At 45.8% G+C, this 22283-nt stretch overlaps 1 protein-coding gene across 1 annotated transcript in view; it reads right to left on the bottom strand.

Annotated features, from left to right (window-relative positions):
• Efcab8 (EF-hand calcium binding domain 8) overlaps positions 1-9542 on the bottom strand; it is a 60521-nt gene extending 50979 nt beyond the window's left edge. Inside the window, exons 1-4 of the mRNA XM_075962572.1 lie at positions 9501-9542; positions 7408-7573; positions 3858-3976; positions 2338-2441 (exon numbers count right to left, since the gene is read on the bottom strand). Coding sequence (XP_075818687.1) covers positions 2338-2441; positions 3858-3976; positions 7408-7573; positions 9501-9542 — 431 coding nt within the window. The remainder of the gene's footprint in view (positions 1-2337; positions 2442-3857; positions 3977-7407; positions 7574-9500) is intronic.
• Between the last annotated feature and the right edge of the window lie 12741 nt (positions 9543-22283).

The following is a 22283-nucleotide window of genomic DNA, read 5'->3' as shown; positions in this document are numbered from 1 at the left end:
TAACTAGTCAGGCACTGGTGGCGCATGCCTTTAATTCCAGCACTCAGGAGTCAGAGACAGGCAGATCTCCATGAGTTCAAGGCCAGCCTGGTCTACAAGAGCTAGTTCCAGGGCAAATTCCAAAGCTACAGAAAAAAACCTATCTCAAAAAAAACAAAACAAAAAGATTTTTAAAAATAATTAACTAAACAGTGTTTGGCTATTCTGGCTACTTTCTCCACCAGATCAGATCCCTCTTGAGTTGCAAGCTGTGGAAATAAATTAGAGCAAATAAGGGAAAAAGCTTCCTGGAATTTAGTGTCCCAGATTTTAAACATTCTTGAGATCTAAAGAAATAAAAACCAGCAAAGGAGAAGCTACATCAAGCCAAGTGTTCATGTCAAAATTACAGTTATAAAATCTCTTGTTATTCATATTGAATTGGCTACTCCTCAATTAACTCCCAACCAGAATGTTTTACAAGCTACTCTTCTATGATCTCCATTAAACTGCCCTCTTCACTGAAGCTCTAGGCTGCCCGAGGCAGAGACAACCTCTAGGTCGTGCTCCTCCACAGCCTGCATCAGGTGTGGCTCTCTGAGAACAGGCCCACCTACAGCTTGCTCTCACCAGATACAAATGTGGCTCACCAAACTGCTCCACAGGAGCTGGTGCCCTGCCACACAGCCAAGGCTGCTGGTGCTCCAACCCAGGGTGGATCCAGGAAAGGAGAAAGGGTCCTAGGCAGCCCAGTTCAAGGACCCTGGTGGCAGAGGGGCATGTTCTAAGCCAATGGTTCTCAACCTGTGGGTTGCAATCAATTTGGGGATCAACAATCCTTTCACAAGGGTCACAGACATCCTGTATATCATATGTTTACATGATTCATAATAGTAGAAAAATAACAGTTATGCAGTAGTAACGAAAATAATTTCATGGTTAGGGATCACACAACATGAGGAACTGTATTACAGGGTCGTGCATCAGGAAGGTTGAGAACCACTGCAAGCCAACAAACTACCCCTTGTCCTTAGGGTGTTGGAGGAACTTCAAAAGGGGAGACAAGACCACAGGAAAGGAAGAGGTTGATGAAATTTGAGACACTCCACCCAAAGCATGGCACTTTGGACTATTGAATATTTTCAGCTAAATGCATTTGAGAAGTAGTATGTTGCCACCATAAGATCCCAGGTGGGAGCAGTCTTATCTTCTTTTGTTTTTTCTTCTGAAACAATGTGTCCTGTATACTAGGCCAGTCTCCAACTCATCATGTAGCTGAAGCGGACCCTGAATTTATGATCCTCCTGCCTCTAGCACCTAGTGCTGGTTCCACACCTCCATAGACAGCTACAACTTCTGAAAAGTCAAGGACACAGAGAAGAATGGGCATGGACAGGCGGGCCAAGTCTCCTCCAGTTATTACACCGACTCCTCCCTATTTTAATCCAATTTCCCTGAGGCACTCAGTTGAATGAGTGCTTGGCTAGTATGCATGAAACCCTGGATCTGATCCCCAGCACTGCATAAAACTAGATGCATACCTATAATCTAAGCACTCAGCAGTCAGAGGTAGGAGGATCAAAAGTTCAAGCTACATGCTGAGTTGGAAGCCAAACTGGGGTACATAAGATCCATCTCAGAAATCAAATAAGCAGTTGCCCCATGACTTTCCACTCTTCCTCAAACCTAGCACACCAACACCCAGGATATACAGCTTCTAGCACTTTCACTTCCCTATGAAGGTCCCCATGAAGATGTAAAACTTGTACTAAATAAAGCTGTATGGTCTTCTCTTGTGACTCATCTGCTAGAGAAGTCCTCCAAGGCCAAGATCCAGTGGATAGCATGGGTAGAGGGGCCACAAGCAGAGTGAGTAGCAGGTCAGGCAGAGACAAGTCAGAGCCACTAAGTTCTAGCCAGCCCCCCCCCCTGAGGGTCAGCAAGACCTCTACAGCTTGGCCAGAGTCCTCCCTGTCACCTCACAGAAGAATCCTAGCTGCACATATGTGAGCCATCTGTGGCTCCGAGGATGAAATTGCCAGACTCACGCAACACTGGTAATATAGGGTAACAAGAGAAACTGCAGTGTGCAGGAAAGGTGGGGAAGAAAGCATAGAAGAGCCTGGGCAAGGCATCAGGCTGGCCTCTCTGAGCCTTGACTTCCTTATCTGTGAAAGGGGGACAAGCCACCTACCTTTACCATCATGACCACCTACAGATTGTGAAGGACAAGCTGGAAAGACAAGAGGCCAGCCAGCACTTTGGTTGGGCCGGTGACTCATGGACTGAGGAGGGGCTCCCTGGAGGGCAGCACCAGCACTTTTCCATCACACCCAGTGGCAGGGAAGAGGCTCTTACAGGTAGATGATGGTCATGGGAAGGTGGAGGCGCAGGCGGTACTGGCTCTTCCTCATCTCCTCCTTGCCCTGGAACTCACGCATCAGATAATCCACATACTTTTGCTGTCTCAGAAAGACAAAGCAAGGGAAAGAAGGCGTTGGTAGTAGTCTTAATGTTTGCCTTTAGGACCCAAACCTGGCATACTGTGTCTTCCCTCCTCTCTCTACAGCCCCCTCCAAGTGGCTCTGAAGGCTGTCCTCTGAGTACTCACCAGGAAAGTAGCCAACCAACAAGCCTGTGCTTGAATCTCAAATGGGACAAACATCCCTAGGCCACAGTCACATCACCTGGCTGTCCATAGAAAGTTTCCAGTCACCTCTGTTTACACAGAGGATAATCTGGTTGAGGCATCGTGTCTGATTTGTTCATGTCCATGACCAAGTTAACAGTAGGGAGGGTTCACAGTTTTGTGGGTACACCTACCCTACAAATATCTGCCACTCTGGGCTCCAGTGACCAACCTCACTAAAGCATGGTCAAGGTTCAAACCTACGAAGCTATAATAAGAAATAGGAACCAGGGATAGCGACACATCTTAGTCCCAGGTACACAGAAGGATCACCTGAGCCTAAGAGTTCAAGACCAACATGGACAACAAAGCAGCCATCTCAATGAGAAAGGAGGGTAGGAAAGAAGGGATAGACAGAGGAGGGTGGAGGATGAACTCAGTGGAAGAATGCTTGCCTGGTATACACAAGACCTCTAGTACCACAAAAAGGAAGAGGTGGCAAGAATCATCATGTAGACAGAGAATGCTGGGAACCTTATACCCAAACCATGAGGAGGTGTTCATAGACAGTTACCCACAGACCTTTGCGGCAAACTCAGGTCTGAACATGAGGTCTGCTGGAAGCCAGCTCTGTAACACTGAAACCAAGTTACTAACGGCTCTGAGCCTCAAGTTTCCCAGCCTCTACCCCTCTGCATCCTGTGAGACTTCAGCAGAGGAATGCACCAAGTGCTGGACATGGTGCCTCAAGATCATCTTCCCATCAGTCTCTCCGATCTCCCACAAGGCTCTGCACATTTCTGCAGGCTCAATGCCATGTGTGCTGTTCCACATCACAAGGTGTTTAAAGTCAGCATCATTCCTACACTATGAAGACCTGACAGTTCCAGAGTCAACAGCCACGAGCTTGCCTGTACCTAAGTGACAAGAAAGGGCCATAATACCGTCACGGTACTGACAAAGACCCCCTACACCAGGAGGGAATGGCTCTGAAGTACAGGAAAGCTAGCTGTACCTCAGGGGTCTCAATGTGGGAGCCAATGAGCCCACCTCCCACAAGTCTGAAGGGAGACCCCTCAGAGATATGTAGCTTCCCTCTACCTAGTAAGTGTCCTAACTGATACCAGAGTCCGTTTTGACTGATACTTGCTGCCACCCATCTTCAAGTCTCTGCTTGTTCCACAGAGAGGTCCAGGCTGGACCTTCTAGCCTTTCCCGATTTCTTGTGGCAGCAGGGGACCCTCCTTACCCAGGTGACGAAGCCATTGCAGTCTGAGTCCACCTTCAGGAACAGCACCTCCAGCATCTCCTCCGTCATGGTGCTCAGCATCTTCTTCATGATCCTGATGAAACTTTCCTTGTGCAGGGCTTCAGGAGAGAAAAACACCGGTGCTTACTCACAAGTTGCCACCTGGCCCTCACAGGTCACAGGCTGCAGGCACTCTACTCTAGACACTCTGTCTGCTACCTGCCTGTGATTGTTAGTCGGACCCTCTCAAGGGAAGCAGATGGGAGGACTCCAGCCAGAGGTGCCTTAAGAGCCAGCCCCTCCCCTACCCCTCACATCAGTCATGAACTTGGCCCTGTTTACCCTTCCCTCAAGGCCCCAGCATCCACCTTAGCACAGGCTGGCTGATTCCTGGTGCTTCTGCCGTCACCCAATTGTCTTTCCTATCTCATTAGCCCACACTCAGGCATTCCTCATCAACACCTGCCACTGTGTTTGTTGACCCCACAGCAGGAAGGAGGGTGGACAGACCAGGTCCCAGTTCTGATCAAGGGATACAGACTACAGCATCAACTCTCCACAGACAACAAGCAGTGAACTCTGGTGCAAGTGATGAGCAGCAACCCCTGCATGGGGAGCCAGGTATAAACAGCCACACGGGAGAGAGATACAGAGCAGTTGGGGGCTGTGGGTCCCAATCTACCACAGTACGTTAAATATATCTTTTTAAAACCATTTATAAAAATATCAGCTTTTAGTTAGATATGATGGTGTATGCCTATAATTCCAGCATGGGGGGGGGGGGGCAGAGACAGAAAGTTCAGAGTTCAAGGCCAACCTGGGCTACACATAAAGTTCAAGGCCAGCCTGGGCTACAGAGGTCCTGTTTCAGAAAGACATAATAATAACAATAGCACACTTTGCCTAGAGGGGAAGAAGGTGAAGAAAGGAGAAAAACAAGGCCAGGATAAAATACTTTCTCCCTGAGCTGGGTTCAAGTTTGCAAAGGTGTCAGTTGGCCCTAATTTTTTAAATATAATTATTGCCTTCAAAAATCACTTCTAAAACCCCTTCAAAAACTGGGCCTCTTGCCATGGCGCGAAGGCTGTGCAGTATCTGGCTCCACCCATCAAGACTCATCCCCCAGCACACCCTCCATACTCTGCTCCAGTTATCAGAACCCCCACGACCACCACGGGGCCTTTCACAGCCTGGCCGTCCCGCCCCCTGCAGTTCAGGTCATTCTTTCTTCAAGGATGCCTTTCTTCCTAAGGACCATCTGAGGAGGCTGCCATCCCTGCTGCTGGCTTCTTAGTTGTCTGCCACTCTGCCATGACCTCTAGAAGCACACAAGAGCCCTTCTGTCTCTTGGTTCTGGGCACTCCACAAACACTAGTCCCTGAGAAGTGACAGCTCTGCATTCTATGAATGCTGGCCACATATGGGGGGCTCTGAGGAAACTGAGGCTGCCTGCCCGAGGTCAAGGTCACACAGCCAGTAGGTTGGTAGTGACAGATAGGAACTTCAGAGCTCACGGTACTGACACCGCCCTGCCCTATTCCTACAGAGTAGCCCAGTGCTGCTGCAGCCATCAGTCTCTCCTACTAGACTGATGGTCAAACGGAGGCCTGAGCAACATGTGCTGACTTAGAGAAATGCCCATCTGAGTATGTAATGCTGGGGCCAAGAGGCTTACATATTGCAAGTAGTGCTCCACAGTCTTTACAGGCCCAGATGGTGACTGTTTTCTGAGTGCTGCTGGGAGACAGGTAAAGTAAAACTGCCTCTGTACTTACAGACCCGCAGAAGAGAGGAAGGAGGTCTCCTCAGAGCCATGGCTCTCTCTCCCTTGCTGTAAGAACTCCCGGGCCTGGAGGACACACGGTGAACAGGAAGGCACTGATATAACCTTGCTCATCCCTCCACCAGTGCTGGTGTCCAGGTGCCTAGGAAATGGTATGCACCCTCCGCCCTGTGTTCTCAATAGCCTTGTTGAAGGTGTCTAAAGAGAAAAATAGCCTGATTTCCTAACCTTCCATCAATGTGGAGGGAATTCTCCTCCCCCAAGCTAACACCATTGCCAGATGACTGGGAAGTCAGTTCAGTGGTGAAGCATTTGCAAGTATGAGGATATCAGTTCAGTTCCAGGAACATACATGCAAAGCCAGACATAATCCCAGTCCTAGGCAAAGACTGCCTTGCCAAAACTACAAGGCTCAGATCCAGTGAAGAGACCCTGTCTCAAATGAGGCAAAAGCAATAGAAGACATCCTGATGTCAACTTCCAGCCTGCTCATGTGCACACACTGTCCCCAGCACTAGCAACCATAGTCAACTCTGAAGATGCCTTTACTCCTATTTGACTTCCAGGAGTATCATTCCAAAGGGCAGAAATCAAGTTGCCAGAAGGAGAAAGGTCTGGTATGCAGAAAGTATCCCCAAGACATCATTTATAGCCCATGGAATGTAAATAAGCGAATCAGAGGGACGACTCCAGCCATAGAAGAGCACTTGGACCCATTAACAAGGCTTGCATAGGAGGCTTCAGGCACCATACCAAGTCCCTCAGTTATTAAAACGATGTGAAAAAGAAGGGTCTGTAATAACATACACAGTCCCCAGCTTACAGCTTTTCCACTTCACAGTGGTATAAATGCAAACACATAAAAATGCTATTTCTTGATTTCATGAGATATCGCACACTTTCTTTTAAAATGTGCGTTGTGTTAGCTGATTTTACCCAACCTGAGGCTAAGTACGTATTCTCAACACATCTAGTAAGGGAGGCCAAGCTAGTGTTTGTTTCCTCGACTGACAATTGTTTCCACTACAAATTAGTATCTGAAGAGAAGATTAGATAGATATACTTACAGAGGCCCCAGGAGGGTGGGCCCTACTGTTCACACCCTCCTGCAGTCCCCTCGCTTTTGAACAACAGGGATCACATCATGGCTCCACAGTTCCATGACCTTAAGATTGTGACACCTGTCAGTGTTGATCTACCTTGCCAGCTGCCATGTTGGCGAATCTCACGTGGCCAGGCTTCTGGGGGCGGAGGGCAACCTCCTTGCAACAGTCAGAAAGAAATGAAAGGCCTCCATACCACAGCGGCAAGGATCTGAATTTTGGGACAACATATCTGAGCTTAGACCTAAGGCCTTCCCAAGTCCAGCCCCAGATGACTACAGAACTGCGGCTTTTTTGGGCCTCTGAGCAGGAAGGCAGCTCAGCACTGTCCTTGCTCAGGAAATTCGGAGATCACAAGCACAAGTTGGGGTAAGCCACTAAGATGTGGGACTGTTGTCATACAACAATTGATAACAAACAAACCACAGACTGAAAATGCTTGGAAAACACATCAAAACGCAGCAGGATATACTTGGGTATCTGGGCTAGTGGAATTTTAAAAACGTCCGAGATCTCAGAAAGCCTTCACTATCCCTGCACCACTTACCCAGATTTAAACAGGATAGCAGATATAAAAATGCTGACCAGGTCTGAGCCCTGCACATAGCCCAGATACCAGGTCCTGGGCAGGAGTCACCGAGATCATCCTACGGTATTTCTATACCTCCAGTCTCATCTGTTTCCTTCTCAAACAACTTCTGTAGGTCGGCCAGGTGCATCTCAGTAAACTGCTGAGTCTTTTGATTGATTTCGCTGTTCTGGCTAAGACTGTCTGTCGGTGGCAGGAAGTCAGAAGTCTCCTTGTCTTGGGATCCATCTGGAGGGGCCACCTGGGACAAATATGATCACAACTAGGCACTAAGACAGTTAGTCCTCTGAACCAAATGTTTGAGCCACACCTTGTTTATGAGGTTAAATCTCTGTGGATATTGCTTACTCATTCTTACATATTTTAATCCTATGAAGATGAAGAAAGGTCCTAGAGTCTTTCTTGTGACGATGGAGAGGTCACCATTGTTCTCTCATAGGTGCCGTGTTTGGGTCAGCAAGGTTAGAGGACACAGACTCCTTTTTTTGTTTTGTTTCTAACTTTTTGTTTGTTTTGGTTATCGAGACAGGGAATCACATGTAGCCCAAGGTGGCTTTGACATACTCCTGTCTCAGCCTCACAAGTGCTAGGATTACAGGAGTATGCACCCCTCCTAGCTTAGAACTCTAATGGACTTCAGTCCCACCAAAGGGGAAAACATGCTTACTGAGCATCAGGCACTGCAAATCCAAAAAACAAGTGTTCCACTTCTCACCTCATATGCATAGTGCTGCTTGCCTACCCCATAGCTAAACCCCATTATCAGCACTTTCTCTAAGGAGCTTTTTCTTAACATTCACTTGAGAGCCACCACTGCCACCCTAACATTCCTCAAGCTCTGATCATTTCTACCATCCGGTGCATCTCCGTCTATACATGTAAACTGTAGGCATGAGAGGTAACACATGGTTGCAGAGTCCTGAGATGTGGGTTAGAATTACATCAAGCTCTCCCACTTACAAGCTATTTTATCTTGGGCATTTCTCATCTCTCTGAGCCACTGATTTCTTCACTTGAGAAACAGAAATCCACAGCACTCAGCCTGCAGAGTTCTGAAGGCCTAAATGACACATGAAGCTACATGAAACCCCAGAAAAATGGCTTTACAATAAATGATGATGGTTCTTGTGACATATCTCGAAATGAGATTTAAGAAGATAAGGACATATTCAATTAAATTAATTGTAATTTGCATTATCTCTATATTTTCCGGTCCCATGCACCGAACAGATAATGCGATATACATCTGGCTTGAGATAATGTGATATATACATCTGGCTTGAAATAATGTGATATACATCTGGCTTGAGATAATGTGATATACATCTGGCTTAAAATAATGTGATATACATCTGGCTTGAGATAATGTGATATACATCCAGCTTGAGAGAATGCGATATACATCCGGCTTGAGATAGATAATGCAATATACATCTGGCTTGATGAAATTTATCACTTCACCACTATCACCGCTTTGCTAGACAAAATTAGGTATAGGCCATGAACAGACTGTGACTTGATATCCTCATGTATGTGACATTTGGCCCGTGTTGTGCTCTCAAAGAAGCCAAGCTAAACATATGACTATGAAAGCACATACCTGCAGCCCCAGACAGTACATGTGACACTGAGGCAGGACTGCCACACATATGAGCCCAGCCAGGCTACATACAGGAGCCCTGTCTCAAATAATGATGATGATCATGATGATGACAATAATAAGTAAATAAAAATTTTAAAAGTAGAGCTTGGCATGGTTTGTGTACCTTTAATCCCAGCACTCTGAGGGCAGAGGCAGGCAGACCTCTGTGCGTTTGAGGCCAGCCTGGTCTACACAGTGAGTTTCAGGCCAGTCAGAGATACATATTGAGACACTATCTCAAAAACAAAACAAAACAGTAGGGCTAGGGATATGGGCCAATGTTATACTTGCCTAGCTTACTCGAAGCTCTGGGCTTAGTCCTCAGTGTGGGAGTAGGGAGGAAAGGAAAGAGGGAAGAGGAGCCTGTTTGTTAGGCACACCTAAGTGAACGCTTGGCCACATTTGCAAGCCTGGTGCAGAAGTGGATTTGTATGCTGGTGACATTTTGGAAGCCAGTGAATTTGTATCCTGGCAAGTGACACTTTGTGTGGCTTCCAAATGCCCTCTCCCTTTGTTGCTTTCTTACCTTTTGAGGTTGAGGGTTCTCTCTTAACTTCTCAGAAGACATTAGTCTTGACCTAAAATGGGTAATCACAGTTGCTTTAAGACAAGTCTGCAGGACTGACCTAGTCCTAGCTCTACAGGAAGTGGGAAAGGTCCAAGGAGATGATGACTGGCCCTTATCCACGAGCAGTCCCTTTCCCTGGATAGCCTTCCTGAATTGATGGAAAGGGGCTGACCCACAGAAACCATGAAGTTTCTCAGGTTACTTTACTCCAGGATCTGTAGAATTTGGAGGGGCTTAGCCATCCGTGTGCCAGTCCCGCGAGCCATTCAACAAGGAGAAGGAGAGCCAGAGGTAGACACACATCTAAAGTCAAAGACATGGCCTTCAAGTACATAACCCTCTAAAACCTTCCAGGGAACTTGGGGACAGGACCTTCTCCAGTGACATCCGGAGACAACACATGGAGAGGGCACATTCTTCCTCATCAAGGGCATGTTTCTAATGAGAGGTTAGTGCTATGCTAAGATATTGGGATACCAGACCAGCAGGGTCCCCAGCCCTGATGAGAGTTGGGGCAGGGAGGCATTCTCAGAGAGCGGATAGCCAGCTAGGAAAGAGAAGAGACTGCCATACCCAGGCGACTGACCAGATGGCCATAGGATTCCTAGGAGGCATCGGGAAGAGAGGGAAGAGTGGAGAGAACACAGTGAGGAGAAAAGCAAGGAGAATGCAAGCTCGTGGGTGTCTGGCTTAGGAGACTGAATTCCCAGGATGAAGGGCAGCTGTGAAGGCTCTCGTTTGTAGTAGCCAGAACCTGGAAACAACCTAGATGCCCTTCAATGAAAGAATGGATGAAGAAAGTATGGAATATATACATATTAGAGTACTACTCAGCAGTAAAAAATAAGGACTTCTTGAATTTTGCATACAAATGGATGGAAATAGAAAACACTATCCTGAGTGAGGTAAGCCAGACCCAAAAAGAGGAACATGGGATGTACTCACTCATATTTGGTTTCTAGCCTTAAATAAAGGACATTGAGCCTATAATTTGCCATCCTAGAGAAGCTAAATAAGAAGGTGAACCCAAAGAAAAACATATAGGCATCCTCCTGAATATTAATCTTCATCAGGCGTTAAAAGGAGACAGAGACCCACATTGGAGCACTGGACTGAAATCTCAAGGTCCAAATCAGGAGAAGGAGAGAGAGCACGAGCAAGGAACTCAGGACCGTGAGGGGTACACCCACACACTGAGACAAGGGGGATGTTCTATCAGGAACTCACCAAGGCCAGCTGGCCTAGGTCTGAAAAAGCATGGGATAAAACCGGACTTGCTGAACATAGTGGACAATGAGGACTACTGAGAACTCAAGAACAATGGCAATGGGTTTTTGATCCTACTGCACGTACTGGCTTTGTGGGAGCCTAGGCAGTTTGGATGCTCACCTTACTAGACCTGGATGGAGGTGGGTGGTCCTTGGACTTCCCACAGGTCAGGGAACTCTGATTGCTCTTTGGGGCTGACGAGGGAGGGGGAATTGATCTGGGGAGGGGGAGGGAAATGGGAGGCGGTGGCAGGGAGGAGGCAGAAATCTTTAATAAATAAATAAATTTAAAAAAAAAGAAAAGGAAGGTGATGGGGAGGAACGCTGAAGACTTGCCAAGAAAGTCCTCTCCAGGGGTTTCTTGACAACTAACAAGGAAGAACTAGGAGAAGGAAAGAGCCAAGGGGCAGGGAGGGAAGGGGGCATGAAGTAAGTCATGATGACTACTCAGCTAGAAATAAACTCAAATATCTGGAAATTGGGGGACTGATAAGCTTAGAGCATTTAGGGACCAGAAAAGAAAAATATAAATGACAACTAGGATGTGTTGGGGGGGGAACCTGTAAAAGCATATTTGTTTATGAGTACAGTTCTGTGGAATATATGAATGTTGTTGGCTAGTGCATTAAAAAAAAAAACCTAAAAGCACTGAACCTGGGTTCAATTTCTAGCACCCAACATGGCATGGCAACTCACAACTGTCTGCAACTACAGTTCTAAAGGATCTAAAGCCGTCTTCTGACCTCCTTGAACACTGCACACATGGTGAACAGACAGACATGCAGATAAAACACTCATACACATAAAATAAAAATAATTTTTTAAAAAATAAAAAAGGCCTTAAGTTCAAGTTCAAGGGCAGTTATCTGTGGCAGATGAGATAGAGGGGATGAGGTACATGTTAGACATGCACTCCTCTAACACACACATAGATAGGGAGAGAGAAAAAAAACAATTTTTTTTTTCAGCCTGGGACAAACGACTAGGGATAAGGTGGCCCCTATACCCTTGGTCATCAACATCGGCCCTCCCTCCCACTGCATAGAGCCCCCCTTCCCCACAAGTACCTTGGGGAGGCAAAGGCTGACAGAACCAGATGGTTGTGGATGAATATTTGGTGCTGGCAGCATTAGCAGTGGTTGGGGTCTAAGCATGAACCTGAAGGAAAAACAACACAACTGCCCAGAAGTCCGACGACACGAATTTGGGGAGGTGAAAGAGAGGGGGCAAGGCTAGCCCCTAGCTAAGAGTGTCCCACTGGATGAAGGAAAACAGCACAGCAGGAAGTGGGGATGGGCGAATGAGTACCCCAGCATGCTCTGGGCAGCTGTCGCGGGAAATAGGGCCTCACCTGGTAATGGGTAATGTCTGTCTGCACCTGTTACTGCACTAGGTTCCAGAGCCCGGGTGAAGGCAAGGCGGATGGGCCCCAATCCCTGTCCTGCTTCCTGTACCCGGCGGCACCTGCCCAGCTTAGTTTAAGGTAAGGTGGGGCAGAAATGGCTGAGAGCTCAAACTGGTGACAGTTTGGCCAGGGACATCCTGGGGTCTAAGAATTATCTGCACTAGCTATCGCTGCTGCTGCTGCTGCCGCCAGTTCAGACAAAAGGGCCTTGTCAGAATGGAGATGAGGTTTATTAGACCTCTTTTAAGGACAGGGGTGCACTCCCAAGCTACTCTGCGAGAAGGGGGTAGAGCAGAGCAGTAGCAAATGGGGGCCCAGATCAGGAAACCCAGAGAACAATGTCTCCCAAGGGAGAAGGAGATCAGGAAGCACGGGCTGGGGCTATGTGGGACTGGACGTTAACCTTCTGGGAAAGCGGGCAAATGTGCGCGAGGGTAGGAAAGGCGCTGGGATTGAGGTTGGAGGGAAACTGTTCCCTCCCCACGCGACCAGCGACCCGACCCGCGGTGGAGCCCTGCAGCTGGTGTGTGGCAGTAGGTCGGAGGGGCGGGGCTATGGGAGGCGGGGCCATGGGAGGCGGGGCCAGGGATAGGCAGCACCAGACGGGGCTCTCCTGCCCCTTAGCCCAGGACTCCAGCGAGGAGGTTTCTTTTTATTTTTTTTAGGTTTTTTTTTTTCGAGACAGGGTTTCTCTGTAGCTTTGGAGCCTGTCCTGGCACTAGCTCTTGTAGACCAGGCTGGCCTTGAACTCACAGAGATCCGCCTGCCTCTGCCTCCCAAGTGCTGGGATTAAAGGCGTGCGCCACCACCGCCCGGCGAGGAGGTTTCTTCTAACTCCTCCAATATGGGGGGTTTGCCCCTTGTCGTCTCCCTAGAGCCGATGTAGTTTTCCAGGTCTTGACAGAGCACTTATTTTTGAGCCTATTTGGTTGGCCAGAGATCTCGAGTGTTGGCACTTGCTGGGCTCCTTGACTCCCATCAGCAGGTTGCCAGACTCACCCAAGGCTGCAGTGCCTGCCTTTTCAGTTCCAACCTTTTCCTGTTGGTGGTCAAGAGCTGGCTGGGCTTCAGTTTCTACTTCCACTTGCTCATCTTCTCTGTGAAGCCGCAGAATGCCAGCTGTGATGAACACACTGGTGTTCACAGTCACAGCTCAAGGATGAGGACTGTCCGTCCGGTTTCTACATTTGGAAGGTGCCTTCTGAGCTCCACTAGTAACAGAAGTAGACCAAATAGATCTAGGCTTTTGGTTTCCTTGGTTTTAGTTTTTTAAGACAAGGTCTCGTGTAACCCAGGCTTTGAGCTCCCTATGTGGCCAATGGTGGCAATATATAGGACTTGAACTCCTGACCCTCTTGCCTCCACCTCCAAGGTGCTGGGACTACATATATGCACCATCACACCCACCATCTAATTTTTTACTTGAAAGAAAAAAGACAGCAATCTTTAAGATTTACATGGCATGGGCAGGGTGGTTGGCATTGAGTCCTAGTGTTAAGAAAAATGGAATGAGGGTTGACTCCTTAGCTTCCGGGATCCTCACCTAGTCAAGAAGGACACAGCCAGCGATAACACAAAGCAGGGTTCCCCCAAGGTTCTGAGCTCAGGGCAGGTCCTTTCTGCCTAAATTTAACAGAATATTATATAAATTATGAGTATGGGGAGAGAGGTGATGAATGGAAGGCTTTCTCCCCAGACAAGAGGACCTTGTCAGAATGGAGACAAAGTTTGGACCCCTTTTAGGGACGGGGCATACTCCCAAGCTAAGGTATCAATTTGGATTCCCAGGAGTCAAAGGCTAACAGGGACTGGAGACTATCGCATTCAAAAGCAGACGAATCGTCACACTTGCATGAAGCTGGCAAGTGTGTGTATGCTTATAAATGTTAAGCTGTGAATCATCCTGAAGTCTTAGCTAATCTCTAGGAAATACAAATGGAACTTAGTACTTAACTAGCACATATGAAACCAAGAGGTTCAGTCCCTAGGTTTGGAGGTTTGGGTGAGAACAGCCCCCATAGGCTCATATATTTCGACATCTGGTTCCTAGTTGGTAGACTGTTTAGGAAGGATTAAGAAGTGTGGCCTTGTTAGAAGAGGTGTGTCATTGGGGGGGGGGGTGAGCTCTGAGGTTTCAAAACTACCACACCAAGCCTCAAGCCCTCTCTCTTCCCCTTCCTCCCTCCCTTCCCCCCTCCCTCCCTTCAGGAACTTGTGGATAAGATGTGGGCTCTTAAATTGTTCTGTTCTGTGGTGTCTAAACCTATTACTATTATTTATAATGGATTTTCAAAAATTAAAATGCAAGGAGACAACAACAAAAAGATGTAGGCTCTTAGCTACTGCTCCAGCACCAAGCTTCCTGCCATAAGGAAATGGACTAACCCTAAAACTGTAAGCAAGCCCCCAATTAAATGCTTTCTCTTATAAGCTGCCTTGGTCATGCTGTCTCTTCAGAGCAAGAGAACAGTGACTGTGATGTCTGTAATCTCAGCATCCAAGAGGTAAAAAGGCAGCAAGCGAATAAGCTCAAGGTCATCCTTCAAGAACTAGCTATATTACTCTTGGGCATATACCCAAAGGATACTTCGTCCCACCACAAGGATACTTCCTCAACCATATTGACTGCTGCCCTAATCATAATAGCCAGAAATTGGAAATGACCTAAATGTCCCTCAACAGAAGAACGGACAATGAAAATATGGTACATTCACACAATAGAGTATTACTCAGCTGTTAAAAAAATGACATCATGGAAATATGCAGTAAAATAAATAAATAGAACTAGAAAAAAATCATCCTGAATGAGGTAACCTAGAGCCAGAAAGATAAATATGGTATGTATTCAATTATATTTGGATATTAGCCATTAGATAAATTATAACCAAGCTATAACCCAGAGAGCACAGGCATAAGAGGGAACCAGGAGGGACACATCAATCTCCTTGGGAGGGGAAATAGATTTTATGGGTGGAATGGAAGGGGAGGGGGTGAGAATGGAATGATTAGGTAGGAAGGAAGAGGGGAGATGGGAATGAGGGGAGAGACAGCTAGAATCGAAGGGCATTTGAGGGTCAGTATGGAATGACTCCTAAAGATACATTACTATATTCATAGATTGATACCCGATTCAGCCATCACCAGAGAGGCTTCTTCCTCCTGCAGCAGATGGACACAATACTAAGACACAAAGCCAGACATTCGAGAGACCTTGGAACACACAGCTCTAAATGAGATGTCTCCATCAGATCCCTCCTCTCAAAGCTCAGGGAACCCTGCAGAAGGGGAGGCAGGAGTAGGGGAGATAGAAGGGATGGAGGACACCAACACAAGGTAGTCTAACACTGAGCAAAGCTCTTTATGAACTCAAGAGACAGAAGCAGCAAGCACAGGGCCTACAGCAGTCTACACCAGGTCCCCTGAATATACACTATCACCCTGTTTAGTACTTTTATGAGACTGACTCCTAATTGCATGAACAATTAGGTATCCGGTTCTTATGCCTGCTCTTGGGGCTCTTTTATTTTTCTGTTGCCTTGATTTGTCCAACTTTGATATGATGGCTTTTGTTTTAACTTATATTTTATTTTATTTTGTTAGAAAAAAAAAAGAGGTATGTCTTTAATTAGAAGAGAGGGCATAAGCCTGTGGTCATGAACCAAGGCAAAGCACCAAGTGGGATTAAAGGTATTGTTCAATAGCTACAGAGACCACTCAAAAGAAACGGACAAGGGTTGGAGGCATAGCTCAGTGGACAGCACGTTGCCTATCATGCATGATGCTTTGAAGTTTATTCACAGAACCAAAGAGAAAAGAACAAAGAAGAAACAGAGGTGGAACTGAGAGGAACTTGAAGACCAGAGGGAAGTAGGAAACAGGCAATTCAATTTATATTTAGAATCCAAGAGCAAGTAAGATCCCAAGTCATACCCACTGCTTTTACCACACCGGTGAGTTCTGTTCAGAACAGACTGCAGAGGGGAGAGAAAGGAGGGTGCAGATCCAGAAGTAGGGAGATGATAGCACAGGAAGGGAGTAACTGACATGATCTATTGCCATTGGTTGGCATGCAGCTGTAGGGCAGATGACTCTAAGATAAGGATATTTGTCCCAGAAATGAAAAGATGCTTCTGGTTCCCATTCAGCCCCTGGAGTCAAGCAAATGACTCTTAAGGCCAAGGTGTCCAACTTTCAGGACATTAGCCCTGAGCCAATTTGATCTCCACAGCTAAACTTGACGGATGGCAGATAGCTAAACAGTTTTCAACACTCACTTCCTTTATAACCTCTTGGCAGAGAACCCTGAGTCTGAGGCAGAGAAGGCTTCTACCTGATTGCAGAGTCAGCTGGTCAAATTTATAAGCAGAGAACTGATGAAATCCCACACAAAGAACATGAAGGGAAAATAAGAATCTATTCCATAAACCAAAGCAGCCATTTATACCCAGTTTGAGACCTTTTATTGACAAAACTGACTCATGAAGGGCAATAACAGCACCAAGAGCCAGGACAAATATGAATATAAAGCAATCCATAGGACACGCACTGGTCAAGAGAGCTTCCCTCTCAAGGGAAATGCCAGGGAGTCCTATGGTAAAGCAGGTTCTCCAAACCAAAAAGGCCACTGGTTCCCCCAGTTCAGAGAATAAACCTCTGACTCCCCACTTCTGCATCAGTCCCAATTATTTAAGAAGAGGCAGGCAACAAGACCACTACGTACAAATAGGGGGACAACCTGGACTTGATATCTTCACCTATCTTTATCATGGCATAAAAGCCAGAGCCAGCTGGTGAAAGGTCTTGAGTGAGAAGAATCATGGTAGGACCTGGATTCCAGATCTCTAAATTTGACTGCAAAGAGCTGGATAGTACCAAACTGCTAAGACACCATCACCAGTCAAAACTTCCTCCCTGGGCCTAAACAGAGAACATCGGCACACCAAAAGTAGTTTGACCTATTTCACCCTAACGGGACAAAGGTCACACTGACGGATAGGAAAGGTTAAGTAGATGAAAACACTATGGGGAAAAAGCACAAAAATCTTTTCAAGTAATTTGGCTAGATATAAAGAAGCTAAAAAAATTTATTTTTATTTATTAAAGGGGGGCAGGAGAGATGAATCAGTGGTTAAGAGCACTAACTGCTCTTCCAGACAGTCCAAGTTTGATTCCCAGCACCCACATGATTGCTCATAAATGTCTCAATTTATCTCATAAATTCCAATCTCAAGGAATCCCATGTCCTATTCTATTCCATCTCCTTGGACATATGTACATGGCGCAAGACATAAAATAAGAACTGTGACCTGCACTGGGGGAGGGGTTGAGTGGGTGAAGTACAGGCGGTAGAGGACAACTTTCAGTAGTTGGCTCTTCCCCTCCACCGTGGGATCCTGGGCTTCAACTCAGGTTGTCATTTTTGTACGACACACATCGTTACCTACTGAGCTCACTCATTGGCCTGAAACTAGAGATTGTCACAGTAAAAACACACAAGATTGATGTTTTCCATTGGTTTTTGATTCTGTCCCTATAGAAAGCGGATTCTTGTGACAGTTTCTACATTTCTCCAATGACACCATGTGCTAACTGAAACAGTGTTTCGTGTTTGTGGTGTCTTATAGATCCTATTTTCAATGACTCATCTATCAGCATTCATATGGCTAAAATATGCTGGAAGATAATTTCCCTTCTCTGCAAAAAAAAAAAAAATGGGGTGGGAGACATGGACTGGGTTACAGTGAATTTCTTTCTTTACAGAAAAGTTCAAAAGAGTCAAAATACAATCAATAATTCAAGTTTTTAAAATGTGGGAAGGCATTTAGAAGAGAAATCTAGATAAATCTCAGCATAATGATTCAGGAACAGTTCAAGTTCGACTTGAGATGAATTCAGCATTACGACCTAGAGAATCTCCTCCTCGAAACTACAGTCTATTCAAGGGCATGCAGATCACCGAAAGGGCTGCAATAGAGCCCTCAGGCAGGCACAACCATAGAATCACAGCAGACACAGGTCCTCAGAGTCTGTGTCTCTCTGAGGCCCTTCCTCACTCACATTAGGCAACACCAATGCTCTCCCCTCAATGTGGATTCCAAAGTGCCAAACCTCAATCTTTTAGCTATATGTAATAAGACAATTTTTTTAATATGCAAGCCAGGCTTGGTAGTGCACACCTATAATCCCAGCACTTGGAAGGCAGAGGCAAGGGAATCTCTGCGAGCTCAAGGCCAGCCTGGTCTACATAGCAAATTCCAGGACAGCCGGGGCCAGCAACATAGTGAGACTCTATTAAAAATAAAATAAAATTACTAAGGCGTGAGGTGACACAAACCATGGATCTATGCCTGCCTGTAACAGAGTTACCGTCCTCAAGGGTAGTTTAAACTCTGAAAATGAAACAGCACTAATGAAGCTAAATACACAGTTTGGTTGATGGAATGTTTGCCTAGCATGCAGGAAGCCTTGGGTTTGATCCTGCATATACTGGTCATGGCAGTACACACCTGCAATCCCAGCATAAGGAGGTGGAGGATTCAAAGTTCAAAGTCACCATAGGCTACATAGTGGATTCAAGGCCTGTCTGGAACACAGGAAACCCCGCCTCAAAACAACAAAAAGATTTAAGGTTCTGGATAAAGAAGAGTAGAAATGGGACTGACTCTAAGGCCAGACCCACTAACCTAGACAACCAAATTAATGAAGTTATCAGACAACAGTGTAAAGCCCCTAAACTACAAGGAGGGAAAAGATTGACATTCACAAACTGCAACTAGGCAGCAACCTGGCTAAAGCCAAATAGGTCGAGGGTTCCAGCTGCGGTCAGTTCATTGAAAGCACCAAACCCCTCCTCATCTTTGAGAAAATTCCGCATACCTAATTATAGCAGGATTCAAACATTATGAAAAGAAGCCATAAGCGTAATGAAGACCCATAAATATCATCTTGTTCAACTTTGAAATTTTAAAGATGTTGTGGAATATTAATTTAAGATGTATTGCATTTGTTTATGCTGTGGAACATTTGTTTTAATGATGCAAAAATGTGTTGCATTCTTATATGTTGCATTTGTTTAACACTGTGAAGCTGTGTTACTTTGTCTATCTAAAATACCTAATGGTCTAATAAACAGTTGTACAGCCAATAGCAAGGCAGGAAAAAGGAAAGATCATGGAGCAAGAACAAGGAGAGAACACAAGGGGCCAGCCACCTAGTCTCACAGCCAGCCAAGGAGTAAGACTGAAAGCAAGATTACAGAAGCAAGAGAAGGAAAAGGCAAAAGAGGGGCAAAAGGTAGATGGAATAATTTAAGTTAAAGAAAGCTGGCAAGAAATAAGCCAAGCTAGGGGAGGGCATTTATAAGAAAAAATAAACTTCTGTTGAGTATTTATTTGGGAGCTGGGTCAAAAGAGTAAAAACAACCAACAATATAGAAAGTGTAAAAATTCAAAAGCATGACGTCACTCACAGCAAGTGACAAGAGAGAAAATAACCAGTGACTCTCAGATTGACCACAAGCAAAGGTTTAGTTTTGCTGAAAGCAGTCCCTTTCACTCTCCCTACCTACAGTAAGATTTGGGTCATGCACACACTGGCAAGCTAATCTGGCCAGGCTGGTCAGGCTTAGAGCCCATGGCCTGATTTGTGAACTAAGCAAACCATGAGTTATGGGAAAATCACCCAATGAGCTCCTCACACTAACCTTCCACCAAGGACTGGTAAGGAAAGCTTCCCTGAGTTCCAAGCTTATAGCAAAAGAAAGCTGCTATCCCACAAATGAAAATCCCAGAGAATCCAGACAACAATGAGGACCTTAAGAAGAGATATACATGGAACTAATCTACATGGGAAGTAGAAAAAGACAAGATCTCATGAGTAATTGGGAGCATGGGGACCAGGGGAGAGGGTTGAAGGGGAGAGAAAAGGAGGGTAACAGAGAAAAATATGTAGCTCAATAAAATCAATTAAAAAGAAAAAAAAGCTGCTGTCTGTCCTCACCTTACATCCTAGAGAACAACCCTGGAATCATGGAAGGTCGCCAATTCCTCATTTACTTGAAACATGAAATGTGCTTAGTCCATCATCCCAGCAGGGGAAAAGAGGATGAAGACAGGCCTGAAAACAAGGCGCTTGACATCACCACCACCAAGCTGAGAAAGAACCACTGAGAGAACTCAACACCCACTTTCTAAAACAACCCAAAGCCATGTCCTAAATTCTCAGGGTATGAGAATTTTTCTAATCTATAAACAACTTCTGACCATGAAATAACATCTCTTAAGAGCTTTCCAACCCTGCAGCTCCTGCGCCTCTGATCCCAACAAACATGCAGCGTGGGAGGCCCTCCTGCCATCAGTGCCCTTGATTTGCAGGCAAGAAAAAGAAAGTGGGTTAGAACCCTCACATCTAATGTTCTCACTGAAACATGAAGAACTAACACAGCTCTAGGCAAGTCCCACATGTAGGCCACCTGAGGGGCATTTCCAGTTTCAAATGTTCTACACCAACCAGCTCCCAAGAGACTGGGAAGCAATCACCTTAGCTTGAGGAACAAATCCTGAATGCCAATCATGTGGGTGTTCAGTACCATAGACCTTGCCAAGCAGCATATTCAAACTCACTGCACCACTGCCCTAACATGAATTAGTCACACTGAGGTTTTCCAGGGCTCAGCCACGTCAATGAATAGTCTCCACTTGACTTCTTACCTAGTAACTTCTCAGCTGACAGCACCCACCATATATTCCAGCAGGTGTCTTCTCAGAGACAATGAATGCAGATGGTGCCAAATTCTTCCCCAAACTCGGTCTGTTTCCTGGATAGATCACGCCATTAGCTTCCAGGGAAAGTAGTGAGTATTAAGGTGTGTTGCTTTTGTTTATGCTGCATTTGTTTACCTCTGTGAAGCTGTGGCTCTCTGCCTGTCTAAAACACCTCCTGGTGGTCTAATAAAGAGCTCAACAGTCACTAGAAAGGAAGGAGCAAGAATAGGTGGGGCTGGCAGGCAGATAATAAATAAATAAAAGGAGAAACAAGGAAAAGCAAGAGAACAGTAGAGGAGGAGGACATCAGGGGTGAGCCAGTCAGCTACACAGCAAGCCACGGACAAAGAAGTAAAGAAAGGTATATGGAAATAAGAGCAAGATAAAAGCCTAGAGGCAAAAGGTAGTGGGGATAATTTAAGAAAGCTGGCTAGAGCAGGGCGGTGGTGGCGCACGCCTTTAATCCCAGCACTCGGGAGGCAGAGGCAGGCGGATCTCTGTGAGTTTGAGGCCAGCCTGGTCTACAAGAGCTAGTTCCAGGATAGGAACCAAAAGCTACGGAGAAACCCTGTCTGGAAAATCAAAAAAAAAAAAAAAAAAAAAAAAAGGAAAGCTGGCTAGAAACAAGTCAAAACCAGGCATTCCTAAAAATAAGCCTCTGTGTTTATTTGGGAGCTGGTGGTGGTCCCCCAAAAGCCAAAAGAGTAAAACATCGCAGAACGGAGTACAAGCTTTATGAAAATCATCAAGTTCTGCTTCTAGAGCAGCCATTACTACAGATGAATTTACCTTCCCTCTATGTAACATTATTTCAAGATAAAAACAGGGGCAGATAACCTTTTAAACTCATTTTTAAAGGTGTAGGGCTTTACAAAACAGGAAAAAGGCAACAACTTTATTTTCTAGTTTGAGACTGTGCTGTCTTTGAGACCGATTTTCAGGAAAATGAAAGTTATCTCTAACCATCTGTCAAACACTGTCCAGCTGCACTTCTGAAGAAAGAAGAGCCTTACGCATCCAGAGCAAGCTCTAAGCTTCTGTGGGGAAAACCTCAGGGTAGTGGGAATTTAAAACAGCAGGGAACTGAGGAATGAAATGTGAATAAAAGAGGGACAGAGAGAGAGAAAAGGAGAGAGGGGGGAGGAAAATGAGGGAGAGAGAAAATACACATTTTAAACCAGGCATGGCAGTACATACAGGAAGCTGAAGAAAGAGGACTGCCGTAAGTCTGAGGCCAATCAGGACAGGAACAGTAAAGCCCAGTCTCAAAAAATAAATACATACATACATACATACATACATACAT

The sequence above is a fragment of the Microtus pennsylvanicus genome, chromosome 2, assembly GCF_037038515.1.
Source record: "Microtus pennsylvanicus isolate mMicPen1 chromosome 2, mMicPen1.hap1, whole genome shotgun sequence".
Taxonomy (NCBI): domain Eukaryota; kingdom Metazoa; phylum Chordata; class Mammalia; order Rodentia; family Cricetidae; genus Microtus; species Microtus pennsylvanicus.
The sequence above is the reverse complement of the archived record's forward strand: the minus strand, read 5'-3'. Positions and strand labels throughout refer to the sequence as shown.